At 41.0% G+C, this 24,577-nt stretch overlaps 1 protein-coding gene and 1 gene segment (V, D, J or C); one reads left to right on the forward strand and one right to left on the reverse strand.

Annotated features, from left to right (window-relative positions):
- Positions 1 to 8,981, forward strand: part of LOC134616396 (zinc finger protein 135-like) — a 50,837-nt gene extending 41,856 nt beyond the window's left edge. Inside the window, exons 2-5 of one of the 2 annotated variants that reach the window (XM_063461264.1) lie at positions 4,920 to 5,078; positions 5,191 to 5,223; positions 5,656 to 5,833; positions 6,347 to 6,465. In XM_063461264.1, the coding sequence (XP_063317334.1) occupies positions 4,920 to 5,078; positions 5,191 to 5,223; positions 5,656 to 5,804 (341 nt within the window). In that variant the 3' untranslated portion in view covers positions 5,805 to 5,833; positions 6,347 to 6,465. Of the gene's footprint in view, positions 1 to 4,919; positions 5,079 to 5,190; positions 5,224 to 5,655; positions 5,834 to 6,346; positions 6,466 to 7,267 lie in introns of those variants that run through there. The other variant, XM_063461263.1, reaches the window with a different exon arrangement.
- Positions 8,982 to 12,669: 3,688 nt separating this feature from the next.
- Positions 12,670 to 14,651, reverse strand: LOC134616458 (T cell receptor alpha variable 3-like). The segment is given in 3 exon segments: positions 12,670 to 13,143; positions 14,481 to 14,512; positions 14,597 to 14,651. Coding segments are annotated over 3 exon segments (435 nt in total).
- Positions 14,652 to 24,577: the final 9,926 nt, after the last annotated feature.

Genomic DNA, 24,577 nt, shown 5'->3' on the forward strand with positions numbered 1-24,577 from the left:
TTAGCTGTTGATTGTTACTAATCAACTTCTTCCATACATAACCTGTGACTAAATGATTGACCTACCATCCCTGACTTCACAAGTAGTTCCAGATGGTCCTGGCATATCTGCTAGCCCTTCCTCAATTACTGTATCTTCATGCCCCTTTTCATTTCGTGAGCTACTATCAAAATATGTTGTGAAATTTCAGTCAAGGCTTAAATCCAATGACAATAAAAATTGCAATTTTTGTTGCTAAATACCTTTCTCCACATGAAGAGGCATGCAGCTCTATGATGTCAGAGGGAAACATATCTGTGCAGACAGGACACTGCTGCAATGGTGCTGTTGTGAAATAAATTTGAAAGGACAAAGTTTATTTTTATAACATTTCATTTTTCCTTCTAGCTAGCTCTTAACACTTTATGCTTTTGGGTAATATGTTAGTATGAAATTGTCAAAAAACCTACATTCCTTCTCTGTAGGTTCATCACCATCTAAATTCACCACAGTACTTTCACTGGGAGTTTCCAAAGGAGGACAGGATTTTAGGTGTTCTGACAGAAGTTGCAGTGGAACACCTATGCCACACTTCTGGCATTTTGCTTTTGGCATGCATCTGAAGGACTCATCGCTTAGTGGTACCGGGTCATTGCTAAGTTCCTCTTGAATAGGAGCAATATATACGTTTTTACCCCCACGACTGGCAGCCTTTAGGATTGTCCCTGTATAGCCAATATCAGCTGGAGGAACCAGAGAGAGTTTTCGGCTTCCCCAACCACCTGAATAAAAGCAAATTGAAGCAGATTATTCTGATCATGAAATATATCCAATGCCTCAAGAAAAGTTAAAAAAAAAAAAAAAGTATCTTAAAAACTACTCAGAATTAGGAATTCACAACATGCAGTGAAACAGAACTTTTCCTAAATATACTTATTAAACAGCAGGATCAGTTCCTAGTTTAATTTAGATAATGCATCCTAACACAGTGCAGAATTCATACACACCCCCAGGTTTGAACAGCAGCCAGCCACCTGTTACCTCCTTCAGTTTGGGAAACAAATCATTCAGGGTATCCTTTAACTGAAAGCAGTAATACAAATACAATCTCTGAGTCTACAGAAATGACACATTTAACATTAATTATACCCCTGTATAAACTAAGAAACGGTAAAAGAACCATGCATTTACAGTGCAAACTGGATGTAATAAAAAATATATTTTTCAATCCAAACTTTACAGTTCCATTTTCATGATTAATGATGAATATCCAATACTAATATTATTTTTTGTAAATGCCACCTGTGACTTGCAGTGATGGTCACATTCAATAACACTTTCATTAAGCGAAAACTTCTCAGTTTTGATCAGTGAATAAAAAGAATAAGTTTATACCTCTTCATGTGTTGTGCTCTCATCAAGATGTGCTGTTCTTTGACCCATCCCTGCCTGTGTGTGGATATATTTTTCATGTTCATTTGGGGTCTTCTCCATTTGTTTTGGGAGCAAATAAAATACCACTTCAAGAGGTTTAGGCTTCTTAGCAGGCACCAGAGATGTAGCAGGGAACCGCCTTTTTCCCTTTCCTCTTGAGAAAATACCAGGAAAAGACCTGTCACAAAGATTTTAACAAAATTATTTAAAAGTGACTATTATGAATTGTTTAGTTTGTTTATACAAATTCAACACAGCACTAACACTGCAGTATACACAGGGTTGGAATTACGGTGGAGCTAGACAGAGTTCGCCTCCCCTGAAAGCCCTCAACTGACACACTATACAGGAGCTCTATAAATAGCCTACTTTCAATTTAGTTTACATGGTGTTTTAACTACACTCCTTAGGTGTTTAGATTTTAAAAGACATCTAAAATTTTCTGTGTTAAGTTACATTTCACACATTAAATTTTTGTAATACTTATGATAATAACTTGCTTAATTTATTCTGTCGCCATAAATGCCTGGTGGCATTGTTTTGATTGATGTAGGATTGACTGAGATTGCTAATCAAGCACGTTTGAAACATAATAGCCTCTACCTGGAATTAGATTGGCCAGAGTTATCCTCAAGTTTTGGATATAATGTCTAAGCATAAACTGGAGCATTTTGAATCAATAAACTGTAAAAAGGTGAGCTGTGAAGACTAAGGACAAGTGGAGTTCACAAGTTTTCTATCTAAGAAATCTCAGAAAATTGCATGGTCTCATTGCCCAGCAGTTGTTCCCAGGACATATGGACTCAACCTCAACAATCCCTCGCACTGAGCAGCATGAAGCAACAGTGCAGAGGAAAAGCAGAACCCGGCTCAGTACCAGCAGCCATCTGGGTTTGGAGGAGAGAGACAGAGACACAGAACTACCAAAAGTATTTTTTATGTGATTGACTGTTGTTGTAATTCAAGCCCTGAGTGTAGAGCAGGTAAGATATAAAGTTGCATCCTAAATTTCATGCTCATACAGAATGTTTAGTTTACGACTTTTTCACCTGGTCATTTCTTGCTGAATGGATGGTCTTTCAGGGTTGACCGAGCTGGTACCCTGGCCACCTTGACTCTGTTCTCTGCAAGATGTTGCAAAAACAAAATCATATAGAGACAATATTGGACAAATTTTATATATATATATATATATATATATATATATATATATATATATATATATATATATATATATAACAATTTAGTTACATGTAGCATTAAGTCATAAGTCTTGCTGAAGTAAACCTTGTACTCTGATTCATCACAGCAGCAGTTCGGTTGGATGATGTCAGGAACTGCAGCAAGTGTCTTGCTGACTGAATAATTTCATCTTGCATAATCTGAAACAAACACATACAGACAGAAAAAATTAATAAATTAATGTTCGATAAAATCTAAGAATTAATCATTTATTAGATACCAATATGAATATGTCTACCATAAAACTTGTGTGGAGCGAAGTTACATTCAATCAAGATGGTCTCTCAATGTCTTTGATGGAGATGTAATAATTGGCTTGTTTGTCATTGCGCATTTCTTTACCCTCAAAGTCTTATTTTTAACTTACGCTATCTGTTTAAGTTTAGATAGTATTTGTAAAGATATTGACCATATCCTTTTCTGAAAGTGCGGATATAATGGATGGGGTAAGGTACTGGCATGCTACAACTTTATAGTTGTTAAATTCTGGGTACAAGTATACATGCCCATATTGTACATGTTTTTTAATATTATTATTATTTTCATCATCCTACCCAATTACATGTTTCTTTTAATCAGGTTGAGCTGTTTTAATGACTTTACAATATAATTTACATTGTGCTCCTTAAATTTTCCCTAATTGTATGTTATATTAATCCTATATTTGCGTTTTAATATTTCTAATGTTTGCCTTGCTTTCTTCACTTCCTGGTCTGCCTCTGTCTCGCCTGTATGGATGCATTTACACCTAAATTTCCCCAACAAAGGATGTTTTAATTCACCGCTATTCCAGTGAAACGCGAGTCTCCCATCTTCCTGCTACCGGTCTCGAGTTTTTGTTCACCAAAGCACACACCAACTTCATACTGACGGACATATCACTGCCCTATTCCCGCCTTGTCTGACCGTGTTTTGTGACTTTGGTTCACTTCACCTCACTCTTCCCCATTCTAGTCATTAAATCAGGCCGTTCTGCAACAATGGCAGCCATTCACTCTATGGTTTTATTCATGGTGTATTTTACCCCTTCACCAAATGCCGTTCTCGTTTCCCACATTATATTTGCAGTGTTCGTCTATCTATCAATATCTGCGGAGTATGGTTTTGTACCGAGTATCCTATTTTGTAGAGCGCAGCATGTAAAGGTTAGCTCGGTTAGCAGGATGCTAGCATGTAGCGCTTAGCGAGACACGCCTCAGACGAGTTGAGCAAAGACCCCGTCTGTGCACTTTATACGTGACCAACGGATTTAAATGAAATTAACGTTTCAAAAGACAAACTTGAAGATAAAACACAATACACTTACCGGAGAACCGCCAGGGTTTGCCGCTGCCATCTTGCCGCTCCTAAATTCAAAACTGCCTCTGCAGACAGGCAGGGGAGGCGCGGAAATTTTCTTTGAGTTAGTCAAACGTTTTCCTCAGTTCGAGTAGATGATAAAATAAAAATGAATGGGATTTTAAGTAGGACTAGGCGTTCTGTAATGATCTCTATTTAGGAGAAAAACTTAATCACTCACCTCTAAACAGCTCTCTTTTCAGGAGACACGCTGCTGGCTAACGGTGTCATGTGATCAAACAGCGTAATTTAATTGGCTGAGAGCCGCTCGACTCGATCTAGTGCCGATTGCTCTGGCTTGGGTCATTTAAGTTCATCAATTTTGCAGTTGAATTTTTGCAGGTGAATTTTTGCAGGTGAATTTTTGCAGGTGAATATTTGATGGTGAATTTTTTGCAGGTGAATTTTTGCAGGTGAATTTTTTGCAGGTGAAATTTTTGCAGGTGAATATTTGATGGTGAATTTTTTGCAGGTGAATTTTTGCAGTTGAATATTTGGAGGATAAAAATTCAATGTTATAAATTCAATGTCTAAAAATAGTTGGATTCTGATGACACTATATTTCTTCCATATGTGCCACGTTATTGTCTCTGTGCCATGAATTTCTACAATGGCAGACTTAGACAAAATACTGTTAATTTTAGTATCTTCAGTGTTTAAATGCTTACATATACACACGCAGTTACTGTACCTTCACACATAGGACTCGGTTTATCTTCTATGAGCCGTCTTTGTATCTAGTTATCCCTCTTTATTGACATCGCTCCCTAATTTTTCCTCTTTTTTTCAGATCTGATTTGGTAACTACCATCCAACCCTAACCCTGTCTAGTGTCTTTGTACATATCTGTGTGTGACACATGGAAACCTTTTGGACAAGTCTGTATTCTTAAATACTTAAATTTTTTTTTATCTTTTTCTAAACAGCCCTCACCACTCCGCAGTCTTCCCCCCAGCCCACTGACAGCAGGCATCATAATGCCCCACCCAGCTTCCGGCACCTTTCGCCACTCCGGCAGAACACACAAAACGACACAGCTTCGCGATCTCCCCAGCATGCAGAGTCTGATGTCTTCCCTATAGATGGTTTGCTTTTAAAATTGTTTTAAAGCTACATCACAATGTCATTGTACTCTTATCTTCAAAACACCAGTTTATACTCCTGAATGTCATCTTGTTGTGATTTGTTTTTCTGTAGATTCCAGAGACTCTGTGAGGCCACTATTACAAGGCAAGTTTGAAAATCTTGGAATTTCAGATTTTTCATGGTATAAATGGTAAATAGCCTATATTTGTACAGCGCTTTAACTAGTCCCTAAGGACCCCAAAGCGCTTTACACATTCAGTCATCCACCCATTCACACACACATTCACGCACTGGTGATGGCAAGCTACATATACAAATATCATATATATGTGACAGGCAAAAACTAGCAAACACTTTTAGCAGTTAAAACAACTTATACTTGAATGCAGAATGTTACACCATCACTTATGGATATATTAGTTTTTCGCCTCACACTGCTTAAACCATTAATCTTTCTGGAATTGTAATAGCTGTCAGATGTGATTTAAATGCATAACAACGGCATACACACAAGCACTTGCATACACATTTAAGACATGAGACACGCTAATTCCATCTCTTAAAATGTGTCTATAGGTGAGATGCTTTGCCTTGATTGGAGGGACCACACTGAAGGTGTGAGTCCGCTGTGTAATGGCTTATGCCATTACAAACGAGCTGGCCTCGGTACTCAACTGGGCAGGGAAAAAAACAAAGGACCAGACAAAGCAAAAAAGGGCATTTAAAGATACAGTGCTGTGCAGATGCATATTTGGTAAGTTTTACAGTTTATTGTAGTTTTATGAGCAAAAAGTGAACAATAAAGGGATCGATTGATCTGCTGGGTGTGTTTCACATTTCCTATGTCCGGTTTTTGCTGTATTACTTTGTCTTTCTTAATAACAAGACTTTCACGTCCGTTTAATCTGGAGATGGAGTCTTTGGTCTTTGGCTTGTTTAGTCCTTGGGTTGTAGTTTGTACAGCCCGACGACCCCATGTTTATTTTGTTTTAAAGGATACACGACACACCATGCTAAGACTTATCACTTTTTTCGCTCATAGCTCTTTGGGAATCAAATGCGGCAGTTTGCAGATTTACGCCTGGTGACTTTCATGTTTATCAGCCTGGGAGTTTACATACTTTCTCCCTGCTGAAGACAGTTAACAAGAGCTTATTCATGTGCTCTAATTCACCTTTTTTTGTTTGTGTGTGTGTGTGTGTGTGTGTGTGTGTGTGTGTGTGTGTGTGTGTGTGTGTGTGTGTGTGTGTGTGTATTTTTGTCCTAGATGGCCTGACGCAGCAGTTAGGGGCAGACTCTATGTCCGAGTTTGTCTTTGCACAAGCAGTGCAGAAATGGCTCCGATACGCCCCAGATCGTTTGGGTGGCGCAGGACGCACATCATCCGTCCCCATCCCGGAGTAAAAACTAAAAATTTATGTGAAACATATAAATTTAAATAGGAAACTGTGTTTTAATAAAGTATTTAGCAAACGAAACATGTCTATTGACCTTTTTTTGTTTGGTTTTTTTCTCTGTTACATCACATGCAGTGCTTTCTTATTTTAGGATATTAATATTGACATGATACATTGTGAAACATTTGATTTTAATAAAGGGTGTCCAATTTGAGGAATAAGTACAATTATGTGTTTAGGTGGTTTAAGTATTGATGGAAACATGCAGTAGTTTAGTATTGGTTAAAATACCTATAAAGAAAGATATATTTCAAGTCATGATTTAACTGTTGTTTTAATAAAAAGCAACTGCGAAAGAGGTGGAAAATCAACACCATAGCTCAACAGTGTTTCAATATCAGGATCTGACATTGTTTCAATGTCAACAGTATTAGAAAATACAACGTCGAATCAATGTCAGGTTTCAACATTGACTCAACATCAAAACCTGACGTTTTTTCAACGTTAAAAAAGGGTGCAAGAGTGACGTTAGGTCAACGTCACACTTCAACGTTGATTCAATGACATCGCCTGATACTGACTCAACGTTGTTTCAATGTTTCCTTGCTATCTGGGCAGTTTCTTAAAACATCTCCACATTTTGACTTTTTCTCAAAATGATCAACGACATATATATTTTTTGATATGTCCCTAATACTCCATTGTATCGTTTTGCTTCCTCCACCCTTAAAATTAGTGACTTGAGCTTAGAGAATCTCAAGTGTATTTCTTTTCTCCTTTCGTCCCTCTAGACGTCCCACAGCAACATGTCTCTGAGGAGGAGGAGGTTCTCCCTATGCAGCAGCTCTGGAACCAGGAGAGGAGCTCCAGTCTGGACCAGGAGGAACCCGAACCTCCACAGATTAAAGAGGAACAGGAGGAACTGTGCAGCAGTCAGGAGGGAGAGCAGCTGGGACTGAAGGTGGAGACGGATACCTTTATGGTGACCTTTATTCATAAGGAAAGTGACCAGAGCAAACCAGACCCAGTCAGCTGGGATCAGCTCCTCTCTCACAGCTCTGATGTAACTGAAAGACAGTCTCAGCGAAGAAGCAAGACTGTAGATTCAGGATCAACTAGAAATAGAAAAAAAAGTCACAAGAATGCAGATGATCCACCTACATCAGAGAATCACTCAGACACAAGTAAAAGGGCTTTCAAATGTGATGTTTGTGGAAAAGCCTTTAAGCAGAATTATGAAATCAAACGACATTATAGAATCCATACTGGTGAGAAACCATATCCTTGTAAAACATGCAACAAAATGTTTGCATGGAGTGGTGATTTACTTAAGCACATGAGAGTTCACACTGGTGAGAAACCATTTTCTTGTAAAACCTGTTTGAAAATGTTTGCAAGTACAAGTTCTTTATCGAGCCACATGAGGACTCACACGGGAGAGAAGCCATATACTTGTAAAGCATGTGGGAAAATGTTTGCGTACAGTAGTGATGTACGGAAGCACATGAGAATTCACACTGGTGAGAAGCCATATCATTGTAAAGCATGCGGGAAAATGTTTGGTTTTAGTTGTTCATTGTTGCGCCACATGAAAACTCACACAATTCAGAAGTAGTACTCTTTCTAGAGGGAAAATGATATCACGGAAGCCAAGGTCTTCCAGTTTATTACATGTGAGATTGGTCTAACCTGTTCCTAAACTTTAAGTTTTGTTTGTTTTTGGAAATGTTTTCCTTTACTTGCTGTATAACGCGGTTCACCTTTCACAGATTTTTTTTGTGTAATTTTACATGCTTCTTTTTTTTTTTTAAAGCGCATTGTGTTCTGCGTCCTGATTGGCTGTAGACCATTGTCAATCAATCTCCTGCATTGTCTCCTGTACAGTACAGAATGCATTCAGCTTGTCAAATTTACCTAAATCTTCAATCGCTAGCAGTGTGACTCTAAAGTGCTGTATTGTATGTTTGTAAGTTTTCTCCAACAATTACGATGAAAAGTTTTGCTCCATCAAAGGTTGCAATAATACTGCGCTTATTTTTCTATGACGGTTTAAACTTTGAGAGTGTTTAAACAAGAGAGAAAAGTGTGAAAATGTTCATGCCTGTCTGAGAAAAGTGTATAAAGTGTGTAGTGAGAGGTTTTACAGCCTTAAAACATCTATAATAATTGTAAAAAATAAAGTTGGCTACTTCGTGGATATCACCTATTGCGGGTTATTTTTAGCGTGTAACTACCGCAATAAACGAGGGACCGCTGTATATAGAACTATTTGTGTGTCTACATAAATTCATCGATTTTTCTTCCACTCTCCAGCGCTACCTGGAGCTGCGTAAGACTATCACAGCTCAGTACCCCTTGAACAGGTTGCCAGCCTATCACAGGGCTAACAGAGAGAGGCAGACAACTGTTGTGAGAATGGCAGCCTGTGGCAGCAGCTCTGTTTCTTTTCTTTTTCTTATGTGTTGCTAATCTTTTTTTTTTCTTTAATGATTACGTTTTAATAAACCATGAATATGTTTTTTTCTTCAATTTTATGAAACTCTTTGTCTTTGTTTTTGTAACGTCATACTGGCCAGAGTTGCACTGTATTTACACATACTCGGGTGCTAGCACTCCCGAAACAGTTCTGCTGCCCGGAGACAGAACAATCATCCTGTGGGAACTCGAGCTGAGATGTCGCGGGTACTAATCCAGAGCAAGACTTCTACAAAGGAGAAGGAAATATAAACCCTTAGTTTCATAGTGGTGAATGAGCAGTCTCTGGTTAATAAGATGGACGAGCTGTACCATCCAGGTGAGTATCATCTCACCTGAATCTCATGGAGCATCACTTTGAAACACTGCCTAGCATGACTGAATTCCAGGACCTACAGGTTACCTGAGCACAAGAGACAAATTGCATAAAAGGAATTGACTGAAATGTTTAGATGGGAGTAACAGAAGAGTCGCACAGTGCTTGGTGTATCCCCATAGTTCTTGTAGTGAAGGAAGATGTTTCTCTGTGTGGACTAATGAAAGGTGAATGAAGTGTCACGCGTTGATGCTTATCCCATGCGCTGGGTCGACGAGCTCTTGGACTGGTTATGCACTGCTGTTTTTTTTCACAATGCTGGATTTAACCAAGGGCAACTGGCAGATTCCCTTGTTCGCAAAGCTAAGAAAAAACTGCCTTTTCTGCACGCTACATATGCTGCTGCCTACCTGGATGATGTTGTCATCCAAAGCAACATTTGGGTGGAGCATGTGCAAGGGTGGCTGGGGTCCTGGAGTCTTTGAGGCGGGCGGGGCTCACGGCCAACCCGAAGAAGTGCGCAGTTGGAGAGAGGGAGGTATACTATTGGAGGTGGGCAGGTGCGTCCACAGAGGGATAAAACCGCAACCGTTACATCCTGCCCACATCCCAAGACAAAAAGGAGGTGAGTTGGTTCTTGGGGGTGGACGGTTACTACTGTTGGTTCATGCCCGGCTTTGTGGAGCTGACCAGCCCCTTGACTGATCTCACCTGAAAGGGTGTCCCACATCTGGTCCGGTGGATGGAGCAGTGCCAGGTGGCGTTTGTGCAGGTGAAGAAAGCTCTTTGAGGGGAACCCCTGCTACACACACCTAACTTCTCCCTCCCTTTTATTCTGCTGACCGACGCTTTGAACAGAGGGCTGGGGGCCGTTTTGTACCAGCAGGTAAGGTGGGTCGACTGCCCCATCGTACACATCAGCCAGAAACTCTGGGAGCGGGAGGCCAGGTTTTTGATATGTTTATGATGTGTTTTGATAAATTATGCATTTTCATATTGTGAGTTATACTGATATACTAGCGTTGTTATTCAAATGTTGTGTGAAAATAATGTTTAGTAGTTTTGTGCAGGATATACAGGTTAGTTTGCAGTATTGTGTTAAAATCACAATAAGGGAAGGGAAATCAGAGAGGACAGCTGTGAAACATCTGCTGACATCTAAAATCTGTTGTTTAAATCGACAAAGAGCAGCAGGTCAGCTGATCATAGCCTGTACACGAAGAAAACCTAATGGAGCTCACATTAGAAATGATTATGAGTTGTGTTTCTTTTCCCTATGCTGAGCCTCTGCACAGATCTGAGGGTTTTCCAGTCTGCTAAATGTGAATGTCACCCCTGACTCATTTTATTGTTTAGGTGCGGAGCGAAAGTCACCCTTTACAATGTAGGCAATAGAAAATAGTTAAACTTTGTAATTCCCTTCGACTGCTTGTGTCCAACATGACAGAGTCAAACTGAGTACAGGATAAAAAAAAATGTTTTTTTTTTTGGGGGGGTTTGACAGGTTCATGAGTATGTTCCAGGTAATCCAGATTGTAATGAACATCTACTTCCAAAAGCTCACAGGAGCATCACTAAAGGACAGTTTAGAGCAGTCAAATGTTGCAGACCATCAAAAAGCTGAAAATTCTGAGAAGACATGTGGAAGTTGCTCCGGAGATGCTTCTGTCCTATTTTAATGAAAAAGAGGAGAATCTCTTCCACTATGTAGAAGAAACATGTTTGGCAGGGGGGAGGTTTGCCTGTCACACCATCCATCATTGCATGCAGTTAGTTTATATTCATATTTATTGATTGAGTGTGTATGGAAATATTACTGTTCTTCATCATACAGTACATGTTCTTCTCCGTATGAGTGTAAAAGATCCTTGAAGTTTAAACTTTGAGATCCTTCAGTTTGGTGTGGATAAATCTCCATGTTGTGGGTCGTTAATTTATAATTGTTTTCATGACACTATAGATTATCCTTCATATTTATATGTGCACATGCTGGTTTAAAGATTTCAACACTGCTTTATGAATTTGTATCTTGGTTTACAACAGATCTGTGATTTCTGCAATTTCCTTTGGAATTAACCATAAGCATTGTTGGCTGCAAAATGCCAGCCAACTCTAATTTTCTGTACTGAGAACCATTCAAAAATGTGAAAAACATAAAATTGACAAAAACCAACAGTAATATCTTATTCCCCTGTGGTTATGGTAAAGTTCTAGCAACCACAGCTGCCAGTATTTTATGGTAAATCTAACTACATTTTTTTAACACATGACACCAGAGAAGACACTGAATTCGAAGGAAGATTATTCTTCTTTTATTTATCAAAATCTATTTTTGATTCCCTGCAGGAGCAACTTCTGTAATTCCGTCACCAACACATTTTTTCAGGAAGTCAAGCAGAGGCTTGGCTCCATGCCATCCCTTAAACCAAAAGAGAAAAAACAATTAACAAAGAAATACTGAAATTTTATGAAGGGGTTGGGATCTCATTTGTCAGAGTGTCCTGGGACCAGAGACACTAAAACTTTCACAATATTTAAATTTCAGATTCTTTCCATTTCAGGACCACAGACAGCGACGATGTTTCCTCCTGACTGTTGATGCTGATATAAAGTGTTGGTTTGTGGTTGATGTGGATTTGCTGCTCATGTGAATCCTCCCACAGTGTTTCATTAGCAGCTGTAACCACAGTGACTCTGATAAAACAGGAATTAGCAGAATCCATCTGATATGAAGCTGTGCTTTGAATACCACTTCCCTCCTCTTTGAAGAGTAGTCAGATATCTGTGTTCAGGTTTTTGTACAGCCTCTTCTACACTTTGTATCACTGTGTTTCTAGAGCACAGTAGTAGAGAGCTGTGTCTGCCAGGGTTAGGGCTGTTATGGTCAGATTAGTTGATGTAGAAGATGTTTCTGATTTATATCGTTTATCAGGAATATATTGACGATCACTCCGTGATCTTGCTCCTTTGAAGAGTATAAAATGAGGAGCTTGAAGGTCAGAATGATGTCTGTACCAGTGAAGGTAAACTATGTCATCACTTGTCTGATAGCTACATGTGAGTGTGACAGATTCTCCTTCTGTTTCAGTGACTTGAGTTTGTTGAGGAGTGATTGAGTCTCCAGCTGTTAGTCCTGGAAAAAGAAAGAAGAAAAGTAGTGAAATGCGGTCTGTATATCTGCTTAATGCAGCAGCTTCAACTAAACTTTAATCCCTGTTCTTAAACTCACCTATAATGTGAGATAGAAGCAAAAAGAGGTGCAGCAACATGTCTTTGGAGTTATTAAAGCCAGATAGACAGCACATGAACAATGTTCTTCCACTGCAGCACAATGACCAACAAATAATGTCATTGGATGAGCTCAACCTCAGTGGGCGGGGCCAGTTTAATAGCTGAGCCAATCAAATAGTTTTGTGCTTCCACAGCAGCTCTGTCTCTGTCTCTGATCTTTACTGCTTCATTTCTCTGTTGTCTTTGTCATCAGTCCAATGACACAAGAATCAGAGGTTTAACAGTGTGTGGCTCCCTCTAGTGGATGTTGTGGAGTATTCTGTTGTCTTTGCTCCAAAGGTTTTTGTACAGAGTTTTGGTGTTTCCTGTCACTGTGGGCCTCACAGCACAGTAGTACACAGCAGAGTCTGTCACTGCAGCAGAGGAGATCTGAAGAGTCATCAGTGTTTTATCTGCACTTACATAAACAGACAGTCCAGAGATTTCTTCTTTCATTACTTTTCCTGATGATAAATGATAGATCAGGAACTCTGGTGGTTTTCCAGGATATTGTCGATACCAGAAGAAATAATCATTTCCAGTTGCTTCTCTGGATAATCTATAGGACAGAGTACCAGTGCTGCCTTCTACACTGAACACTTCTTTGTTGGTTGGCTCATCTATGTGTCAGTGGATCTCCAACTTCCTAACTGGCAGACCACAGGCAGTAAGGATGGGCGGACACGTCTCAGCCTCCACCACTCTCAGCACTGGAGCCCCCCAGGGTTGTGTTCTGAGCCCCCTGCTGTACTCTTTGTACACATATGACTGTGTGGCCACTACCAGCTCCACCACCATCATCAAGTTTGCTGACGACATCGTCGTGGTGGGCCTGATCTCTGACAACAACGAGACGGCCTACTTGAAGGAGGTTAGGAATCTGGAGACCTGGTGCCAGAGGAACAACCTCCTTCTAAACGTCAGTAAAACAAAAGAGTTGGTAGTGGACTTCAGTACTAAGCAGGAGAGGAGCTACCAGACCCCCGTCATCAACGAGTGCCCAGTGGAGAGAGTGGACAGCTTCAAATACCTCGGAGTTCACATCACGCAGGACCTGTCATGGTCCTGTCACATCAACACCGTAGTGAAAAAGGCCCGACAGTGTCTCTACCACCTCAGACGCTTGAGAGACTTCCGACTGCCCTCCAAGGTGCTCAGGAACTTTTACTCGTGCACCATAGAGAGCATCCTGACGGGAAACATCTTAACCTGGTTCGGGAACAGCACCATGCAGGACAGACGAGCTCTACAGAGGGTTGTGCGATCAGCTGAGCGCACCATCCGCTCCGAGCTCCCTGACCTGCACTCAATCTACAGCAGGCGGTGCTGGACCAAGGCCAGGAAGATCGTGAAGGACCTCAGCCATCCCAACAACGGACTGTTCTCTCTGTTGAGGTCAGGAAAGCGATTCCGCTCCCTGAAGACCAACACAGAGAGACTGAGGAGGAGCTTCTTCCCGCAGGCGATACGGTCTCTCAATCACACCACCACATAGTACTGACCCACACATATGGTTCCTACACACACACTGGACAGTCTGGACTTTGTTTACACTTAATCACTTTAAGCATATTTGCACTGCACAAGACACCTACAATGTGGTTTGCACAACACTGGACATTATATTTCTTCATTTCCATTTAATACTTGTACAGCTGCTGTTATTGTATATATATTATATTTCTTCATACATTCTTATATATTTCTATACTGTGTATTGTGTATTTTGCTGTACAGTTATTTTATTTTAAACTTTAATTCATATATATTTTATTTTATTCCTTCCTAGTTAAATTTACCCTTTTTAATTTTCATATTTATTTCCTATCTTATTCATAGCCTTTTCTTTTTTTCTTTAGGTCACGAGCAGTTGTATAAGCATTTCACTGCATATCGTACTGTGTATGACTGTGTATGTGACAAATAAAATTTGAATTTGAAATTTGATTTGGAGTGAGATCTTCACAGCTGACACCTAAAGGAACAGAAACATATTTGATACTTTTATAAATCATCACAATTCAAATGTATTTCTTTAAACACACAGATTGTAACGTACCTGTTAGAATGGTGAGAATCAGTAAAGAAAGTGCATAATAGTCCAAAGACAACATGTTGAATGAAGGTAAAGTTTATGGTTTGTGTGCTGAACTCTGTTGAATGTGGAGGTTTCTCTCTCTTCTAGTTCAGTAACAGCTCAGCTCCTCCCTGAATCTCTCCTCCTCCTCTCTGATCTGGATTTGAACTTCTCTCACTTCCTCCTGCTTTACACACTAGTAGCAGCATTTTCACTTTCAGGTGGGAGCTCATATTTCAGCTCTGTGCTGCTTCAGTCCACAGATTATTCATGATTCAGTTTGGCTCTGGGTTCACCTGCCAGGTGTTTAGCAGCACTTTGGTCTGAGCTCATTTTCATTCACTAAGTTTTTCTGTTTTGATGTTTTTACTTTTATTTTCAGTTCTTCCACACAGAGACAGTACCGAGCACAGCCCTGATGTGCTGCTGGCATCAAAATGAAATCTAGCATTTAAAATTTAAAAAGCGCCTTGAGGCGACTGTTGTTATGATTTGGTGCTTCATAAATAAAATTGAATTGATTTGAAAATGCTCAAAGAATCAAATGTCTGAATATTTAATATGTCTGGTCAGTTCAGTTTGGGACTGAAATAATTTCATTGTCTTCCCAACATGTTTGGAAATGTCTGGACAAAAACAAGCTTTCATGGAATAAACCAACTTTCCAGATTTATCATATTTATTTTTAACATAACCTCATTTGTTTTCAGCCAGAAAACAAAAGTAGAACAAAAACACATTGAATATAACCCTTGTGTGGATTCTTTTAGCGGCCAGAAAAATTATGTAATTTATTAATATTTCATTCTCACACTCCTCGGCTTTGGCTCATTTTCTGTGAATAAACAATTCACACTTCATGTGACCACGGCTGATTGAGGTTTTGGTGTGTTTCTATGTTTGTGTGTTTGATTTTCAAACATGTAGTCTTTTTCTTAGTTAAAGAAACATTTTCATGAATTGATAATAAAATCTTAAATGAGGTCAACTCAGCCCCAAACAGCTGAAACCTGCATGGTAACAGAAAACAGGTTTGCTGAAGCACTTTGTTCAGGACTGTCACGGCTTACTGTCATAAACTCTGTGTTTTCTTTCCTGTCAAAGTGATAATCATAATTGTTGATGGGCTAATGAAACTAGCTGTAAGTGACTCAGAAGGTCAGAGTTCAACTCCAGCTCAGAGTGGAGGCAACATTTTGAAGTCTCAGTGCAGTAATGTGGTGGCTACACACGACCAGCCATCAGCTGCTGTGTGGCTCATGGTTGACAGTTCAATTCCTGCCTCCTGTGAAGCTACGGGTGCTTCTCTGCTTCTCAATTTGATTCCAGCACTACTTTCACAAAGTAGGTCAGGTGTTGCTCCTTAAAGACTTGTTACAGGAGCAGTTTGCCTTTGAGCCTTTGAGTTTGGTAGTGCTGGAGATGGTCAAGAGGAAAAGAACAGTGACTGTAAAACCTGGGATCACATCTCAGATATGGAACAATCCTAAACTGTGAAAGCTGTGGCTGGATTAACGTGGGACTGAAACATGACTGAACCAAAAACCAAGGTGTGGGACACAAAGAAAAGAAAACATATAAGCTACACGCACTAATGAAATCAAATAATATAATAATAATAAATCAAGGTCCATGTGAAATACTTTGCTGGAAATGGCTGTGATGATCACGCAGAAGAAGAAGAGGGAGGAACACAGGGTGATGTAGAGTGGAGGAAGGTGCACACAGATGGACTACATCATATGCATATCCACTGGAAGGTGGAGTCATGTAGCTAGGCAGCATCAAATGGTGGTCTTTACAATGACAGTGGACATGAAGAAGAAGAGGAGAGTGAAGGCAGAGCAAGGATTAAAGGATGGAAAAAGAAGAAGGATCCTCATGTTTTAATTGAATAAGAGGAGATTTTAATACGTGCACTGGCTCCTCCCATCTGACTGGGTGTTATGGCCCTGGCCATAATTTGTTTTGGTGTCTGTGTTTTCTTTGTCTGTGTCTTTAAATCTTTGCAGGCCCTGATTGGATGAGCTGACGGCTGCTGATTGGTCCGCGGATCATGTGGCCGCATTCAAAATCCATCACCAGCAGTTGTCCCGGGGCAGCCACTGACAGCAGCAGCAGACCTGACCCTGGCCTCCAAAACCCATGACATTTGTGCCTGTGACTTTTTGCGGTTTTCTCAGTTTTGTATATAGTGTGTACATTAGTTTTCATTGTAAATAGCACTTTGTAAATAGCACTGGAACAGAAGGGGTGAGCTGCCTATTGTTTCCTTGCACTGTTTTCTCCTGTTTATCACAGTTAGGGAGTTAGGTGTAGCGCTTGTCTTTTGTTTGGTTTTTGGTTTCACATAGGGTTTAGATAGCACCTCCTCCTGACTTAGCTTGTTTTGTTTGTTATTTTGGCCTTTGTTCACCCCTGAGCTTCTTTATTCCAGTGTAGTAAAAATAAACCACCATTCATAAAGGAATTGGTTTTCCCTGTGTATGGTTTTGGGGACCAGGGCGGGGTCAATCTTCTCAAACTTATGTTGCGTTCCTGTACCCCTAGACTGGGGCGTAACACTGGTTCAGTCCAGCAGGTGGGAAAATAAGACGCTGGATCTGTTCTGGGCTTCATGTGAAACATTTTTTCGTTGGTGTCTCAAAACAAATAATTCAGTTCGCTTTTATTTATACAGCACCAACTCACAACAACAGCCACCTCAACACACTCATAAATACAAGCACATCATTGTTACAGCCCATGGGCTCACGTGACCCGCCTTACTGTATGGAAATTCAAGCGTGCCAGGGCTCACAGGTGATTGGCTGGCCAGGGACCTATGCCCACTCAACTGCATGCAGAATGGAGAGTGTAAGTCCACACACACCATTGGCTGCTGCGGGATCCTCGGACGCAGCGGACCAATGACAAAAGGCTGAGGATTCTTCAGTTGTGGGGGACTCTTTGGTTTGAACAGACTGTCCAGGCTGTCCCTCCTGCCTGTTTTAAAGTTGCTGCCTTTGAAATGATTAGTGTTCTTGTGTTATTTGAATGAAAGAGAGTTGTTTTTTTGTTTGTTTAAATTGCCTCATTACCTAGTGAGTCGTTTCACTAACAGTTTTCAGTTGTGGTAATAAACCTTGTGTATTTTTAAATCTGACCCTCCTGTCTCTAGGCTCATTTATGTCGCCTAGCAGAGCTGGGGCGTAACATTCATCAGTCTACAATAGCAGCGCTTTCACAATGTGGTGAGACGATGGAAAAACTTCTCAGATTGAATCTACCAGATTATTGATCATGTTGCTTCTGACAGAACTGTCCATGTACGTGGTGCACCTAAAGCCTCCTGGAGAAACGGGTTAAATAATTGATCGTCTATAGTTTTGCTCACATTTTCTAGATTTTTCTCTCGGCTCTCTGGCAGGTTCTTTTTGCTGTCTTTACCTTTTCACCGTTTCTCCGGGAGGCTTTGTCATGTTTAAAGTGTGTTTCAGTTAGCCTTCACTTTATAGTGATCTTAGTTCCCCCTCCCTCAGTGTTTATCCTCTCCTGTGGTTGGTCAGTCTTTGTCCCCATGTTTGCTCGTCTCCCCACAGTCACCGTGTCAAGAATGTCTTGAGTCTGAGTCTCTTTCTGTGTTTCATGTCTTATTTTGATAGTCCTGTGTGTTCAGTTTTGCTTCCTCCCTGTCTCTTTATGTCTCATTAGCCACAGCTGTGTTCCTAGTTCTTCCTAGTTCCTAGTCCTCGTTTCCTAGGCTACGTCCACACGTACCCGGGTATTTTTGAAAACGCAGATTTTTCTATGCGTTTCCACCTTTCGTCCACACGTAAACGGCGTTTTCGGTCACTGAAAACGGAGATTTCTAAAAACGCCTGCCAGGGTGGATATTTTCAAAAACTCCATTTTTGCATTTACGTGTGGATGGGATTATTTTTTAAAACGAAAACGGAAAATCTCAGTTTTTCAAAAATACCCGTGTACGTGTGGACGAAGCCCTAGTTTCCAGTTTGAAATATGTTTTCTTGTATTTAGTATTTAATCCTTTTGAGTTTCGAGTGCTGCGTTTGGGTCCTCATCCTGCCTGCCACAGCCGCACAGGACAGAGATAACCGGCGTTTCATATTAAGTTTGATTAAAAATTCATAGATGTTTATGATCTGCATCATTGATTGTTTTAATATTTATAATATGCACACTTCAGTTATGTTTACCTAATTAATGACTTAATGATTGAGCATGTATGAAGACAAGAAGGTCTTAAAACTTTTCATGTTCTGGCCTCAGAGCAGCTCACCTGTGCTGAGGTCAAGATTCAAAAAGTTTATTTTCATATACACCGTGAAACACAAGTGGTTACGCAGAGCAACGAAACTCTTACTTTGTGAGTTCCCTTCACACAACTAACTAAAGTAAAAAATAAACTTAACTCTGAGATAGGAAATAATAAAGTAAAACTTTAAAGTAAAGCTTATATATGTAGTTAAGCTACATAAGCTTAATTTTAAAGTAAAGCTTATGAAGCTTATGTTTGAGTGAAGTTAACATCAGTCAGGACACCAGAGCTGTCATCAAGAAGGCCCAACAACACCTCCCTGTGCACCCCCATCCAAACATTTTACAGAGGCACCATCGAAAGCATTCTCGCTTCCTGGTTTGGAAACGGCACAACAGAGGAAAGACAAACTGTAAAGATACTGAGAACTACAGAGAAAACCACTGGTGCCTCACGGCCACATCTTCAGGACATCAACGCTTAGGTCACAGAACAGCCGGCATCATGAAGGCTCCACTCATCTCTCACACAGCGTGCTCACACTCAGGCAGTCTGGGAGGAGGTACACAAGCCAACCACAGTATGTGAACAAATCATTGGGACGGATGGTGTCTTCAGATAAGAATATTTGTAGCTATTTAACATTCATAATGTTTATTTCATTATTAAATATTCTCATTTATTCTTTTTCAACATTTACTGGCAGTGTGCTACTACTAAGTCTCTGATGTGTGAAAAACAACTTTGTGTTTATGTGAAGCATAAAAGTGACAATAAATGAATCTGACTCTAACAGCTGGAAGGTCAACGTGTCCTTGTGTCATCAGAGTGAGTTGGTAACAGGAAGGATGCTGTCTGTGTGTGAATGTGGCTCAGAGTGTTCAGCTCATCGAGTGTGCAAGATCAGAAAATCTCCACAGAAACAAAGTTCAAACTCTGCTGTAGCTGAAAGCCAAAATCAGGAAGCCTTCGATACACACGTGACAAAGAAACAACCGAAGCCAATGTCCTCTGATTTAAGAGGTTTGCTTTCTCCACTGCATTCATCCTCTTCATTCATTCTTCAAAGCGCCAAACAAACCAGAAAAGTTTAACAGTGTGTGGCTCCCTCTAGTGGATGTTGTGGAGTATTCTGTTGTCTTTGCTCCAAAGGTTTTTGTACAGAGTTTTGGTGTTTCCTGTCACTGTGGGCTGCAGAGCACAGTAGTACACAGCAGAGTCAGACAGCTGAAGCTTCTGGATCTTCAGAGGAACTGACTTTTGTGTTTTGTCGACTTCGGCATCAAATCTGTCCTTTGGAAACTCCTGAGCGTTATCTGCTGTTCCAGAAGTGCCACGCTGTAAAACATACTTTGGAAAGTTGTTTATTTCTTGTTTGTACCAGAACAAATATGGATATGTAGTTGTTGTTGCTTCAAAAGTACATCCAAGTGTAACTGTGTCTCCGTCAGCAGCAATGACATCTCCTTGTTCCTGGATCACTTTGTCTTCTCCTTTACACTCTGAGGAAGAACAGAACATGCAGAGAAAGAGATGGATCAATAAACATGATTGAAGTTATTGAAAAGTTCCACAGTGTAAAATGATGAAATCTCCTCTTTCTGTCCTTGTTGTGAATCGTGTGCAGAGGAAACATGTTGATGTTTGTATCTTACCAAAGAAAAGAGCAGCAAGAATAATCCACAGCCAATGTTCCATCTGTACAACAAGGTTTCAATCAACAGGAGAAACTAGCTGATGTTCAACATTCAGTCTGAGAATTGTTCTCTTCACAGCAGCACTTATTATTGACACAATGGTTGAACACAGTGCAGAAGGAGAGCACCGCCTACTGGATGATGTCGCCCTCTGTCTCCTCTTCGAGCTGGATTTTCACTTCTCTCACTTCCTCTTCCTCCTCAGAAATGTGCAATAGTTATATACAAGTTTGAGCCTTTACTGAAGGGTGAAAGGTCAGTGTAGTCTTCTTGCAGTTTATTCCTTAACTGCCAGAAGAAAGCTGCCTCTTTCATTATTCAGTGAAAAATAAATGCTGTATATGCTGTTCTGTTAAACTTCATCTCCCAGTCATCCTTAAAAACAGTTCTTCTTCCTTCATTTAAATGGAAAGTTCACACTGTTTGGTGTTTAAGGTTTTAGAGAGCACCTTTTGTGTGCTTGTGAATAACACTTTCACATTGCAGAGCTTCATTAGTTAGCTTGCTGACCACAAGAACATCAGCAGAAGCACTTTTTTTAACAGCAGCTCTTTTCTGAATGGACCAGTTTTAGTTGTTGGATCGTTTTTAAGCTGCTTTTACTGCTTGGAGAATGATCCTTTATGTTCTAGAGCAGGGGTCGGCAACCTTTCTGATGGCGAGTGCCATTTAAAATTTCCTCAGAAGTCAGTGTGCCATATGATTGCATTAGCAATAAATTTAATAACGCTCTATATTAACAGTTACACACTATATAGAAGAACTTTATAGAATTATATTTGTTCGCAGGTGTTGGCAGCTATCAGCGAATAGTTATCAGCTATTCTGAAACAAAAGAAAACAAAAAAAAAGACTTTTTATCCATAACAGCAAATGAACTGTACAACAGAAAATACAAATGCTATTTATGGTCTCCTCACAACAATGATAAGAAGAATAAACTGAGCCAATATGGCATGTTTGTTATTACAGAGATACACATGTTAATGTGATCTCTGGTCTCCCACTCAGAGACACAGGTCTCCGAGTGTCCAGCATTCAGAGGCTACCTGAGGACACTCATGTGAGAGAAAATCTGCTCACACAGATATGCAGAGCCAAATACTGTCAATAAGGCCTCTGCAATGTTCTGAAGACAGTTAAACTTGTCAGGTAGTGATGTCCAGCAGGTGAAAATGCAGCTCCATGAACACGCACAGCTGTGGATTCCAGCTGCGTTCGTAGTTCTGCAAACTTTGACCCCCACAGAGTCGAGCTTTTCAGTTCAATCAGCTGCATTTCGATGTCCTCTGTGTCCAGCCAGTTAATGTGAGACAAACCCAGCTGGTCATTAAATCTTTCTGTTTGATCAGAAAAGAAAACATTGGTCCATACACCTGAAAGTCCCAAAAACACATTGTGAATTCTGAAACAGTTTGACTGCAGAATTAAATCAAATCAAATCAAATCAAATCAAATCACTTTTATTGTCACATCACATGTGCAGGTACACTGGTACAGTACATGTGAGTGAAATTCTTTTGTGCGAGCTTCACAAGCAACAGAGTTGTGCAAAATACAATAATGTAAAACAAGCAAAATATAAAAATGGCTAATCTAAAAGTAATAAATATATGTACAATATGTAAAGGTATATACATTACTGAATGTGTATACTAAATATGTTTTTCTACGTGTGTGTGTTTGAGTGTGTATATAGTATGTATATACATGTTTTACAAATTAAATAAAGTAAACAATAAAATAAGATATATAAAATATACAGAGGTTGGTATGTGCAAAACAGTGGTATTTATATACAGTATGGAGTGCATAATGTTGAAGTTCCAGTAGTGAGGGTGAGGTGTCTATGAAGTGTTCAGCAGTCTGATGGCCTGATGGAAAAAGCTGTCTCTCAGTCTGCTGGTACGGGACCGGATGCTGCAGAACCTCCTTCCTGATGGAAGTAGTCTGAACAGTTTATGGCTGGGGTGACTGGAGTCCTTGATGATCCTCCCCGCTTTCCTCAGGCACCGCTTCCTGTAGATGTCTTGGAGGGAGGGAAGCTCACCTCCAATTATCCGTTCAGCACACCGCACTACTCTCTGGAGAGCTTTGCGGTTGTGAGCGGTGCTGTTGCCGTACCAGGTGGTGATGCATCCAGTGAGGATGCTCTCAATGGCACAGCGATAGAAGGTCCTGAGGATGCGGGGGCTCATGCCGAATCTTTTCAGTCTCCTGAGAAAGAAGAGGCGCTGCTGCGCCTTCTTCACTGTTTTGTTTATGTGTACTGACCACGTAAGATCCTCAGCCAGATGTACACCAAGGAAGCGGAAGCTGCTCACTCTCTCCACAGCGGCGCCGTTGATGGTGATGGGGGTGTGTACTCCTCTGCACCTCCGGAAGTCCACTATCAACTCCTTTGTCTTTGCGACGTTGAGGGTGAGATGGTTGTCTTGACACCAGTGGGTCAGGGCGCTGACCTCCTCCCTGTAGGCCGTCTCATCACCGTTGGTAATAAGACCCACCACTGTAGTGTCGTCCGCAAACTTCACAATGATGTTGGAGTTTCTAGTGGCCGTGCAGTCGTAGGTGTAGAGTGAGTACAGGAGAGGGCTCAGTACACACCCCTGTGGAGCACCAGTGTTCAGTGTGATGGGGGATGAGGTGGTGCTGCCCAGTCTGACCACTTGGCGTCTGTCAGACAGGAAGTTAAGGATCCAGCTGCCGAGGGAGCTGCTCAGTCCTAGATCCTGCAGTTTCCTGTCCAGCTTCGAGGGAACGATGGTGTTGAATGCTGAGCTGTAATCTACAAACAGCATTCTCACATACGTGTCTCTCTTCTCCAGGTGTGACAGGGCAGCATGGAGTGTCAGGGCTATGGCATCATCAGTGGACCTGTTGTGGCGGTATGCGAACTGTAGAGGGTCCAGTGAGTCGGGTAGTGCAGAGCAGATGAAGTCCCTGACCAGCTTCTCGAAGCATTTGCTCACGATGGGGGTCAGGGCTACGGGTCGCCAGTCGTTCAATGAGGAGATGGTGGAGGATTTGGGTACAGGGACGATGGTGGCCATTTTGAAGCAGGCTGGGACTACAGACAGAGAGAGGGAAAGGTTGAAGATGTGTGTAAACACTCCAGCCAGCTGAGCCGCGCATGACTTGAGGACGCGGCTGGGAATCCCTCCTCAGACACAGTGTGCGCACTGACGTCATCCGCGGTGCGCACACTGTCCGGTCTCGTGGTGTTCGCTGTGTCGAATCTAGCGTAGAATACGTTTAGATCCTCACACAGAGAGGCCGTGGTCTGCGGTGTGCTGGTTTTCCCTCTAAAGTCTGTGATTGTGTTTAGTCCCTGCCACATACTCCGAGGGTTGTCAAAATGTTGCTTCACCTTGTCCCTGTACTCACGTTTGGCTGCTTTGATCGTCTTCCGGAGTTGGTAATGTGCGTGTTTGTAGTCCGATGTGTTCGCGGAGGCAAAAGCGGTGCTCCGTGCCGTCACTCTCCGTCAATGGTTTGATCGGAATGTTTCTGGGTTTTTTTTCTTCTCGTTTTTTCTTCTCTCCTTTTCCCCCTCTTGTTTTTATGCTGCTCACCCTTGTCCTTGGTTTCTTTCTTTCTTTCACTGCTTCGATCACCTGCTTCCACACTCATCCACAAACAACATCCTTTATTTCGACACATACGCACAGCACGATCACGCACAGTCATGTGCTCAACGGCAGCACATTTACATCAGTCAGACAGCACACACAGTTGTATAGGATACACACACTTAAGCCAAGCGTACTCATATTAGTAAATATGCACACACATAGTCAGACTCAGGGAGCATCTCGCTACACATTTTTTCTCTCTCTCCCTCTCTTTATTTACGAACAAGTGATGTATTCTCTCCACCTGTCTAAGCGACACACACAGCATACACCCCTAGTTATACACAGACATCTATGGGTGCACTGAGGTTTGTTACATGGAATGTAAATGGAGCTGGCTCCAGAGAAAAGAGGTTAAAAATATTTAACC

This window comes from Pelmatolapia mariae, linkage group LG18 (genome assembly GCF_036321145.2).
Source record: "Pelmatolapia mariae isolate MD_Pm_ZW linkage group LG18, Pm_UMD_F_2, whole genome shotgun sequence".
Classification (NCBI taxonomy): domain Eukaryota; kingdom Metazoa; phylum Chordata; class Actinopteri; order Cichliformes; family Cichlidae; genus Pelmatolapia; species Pelmatolapia mariae.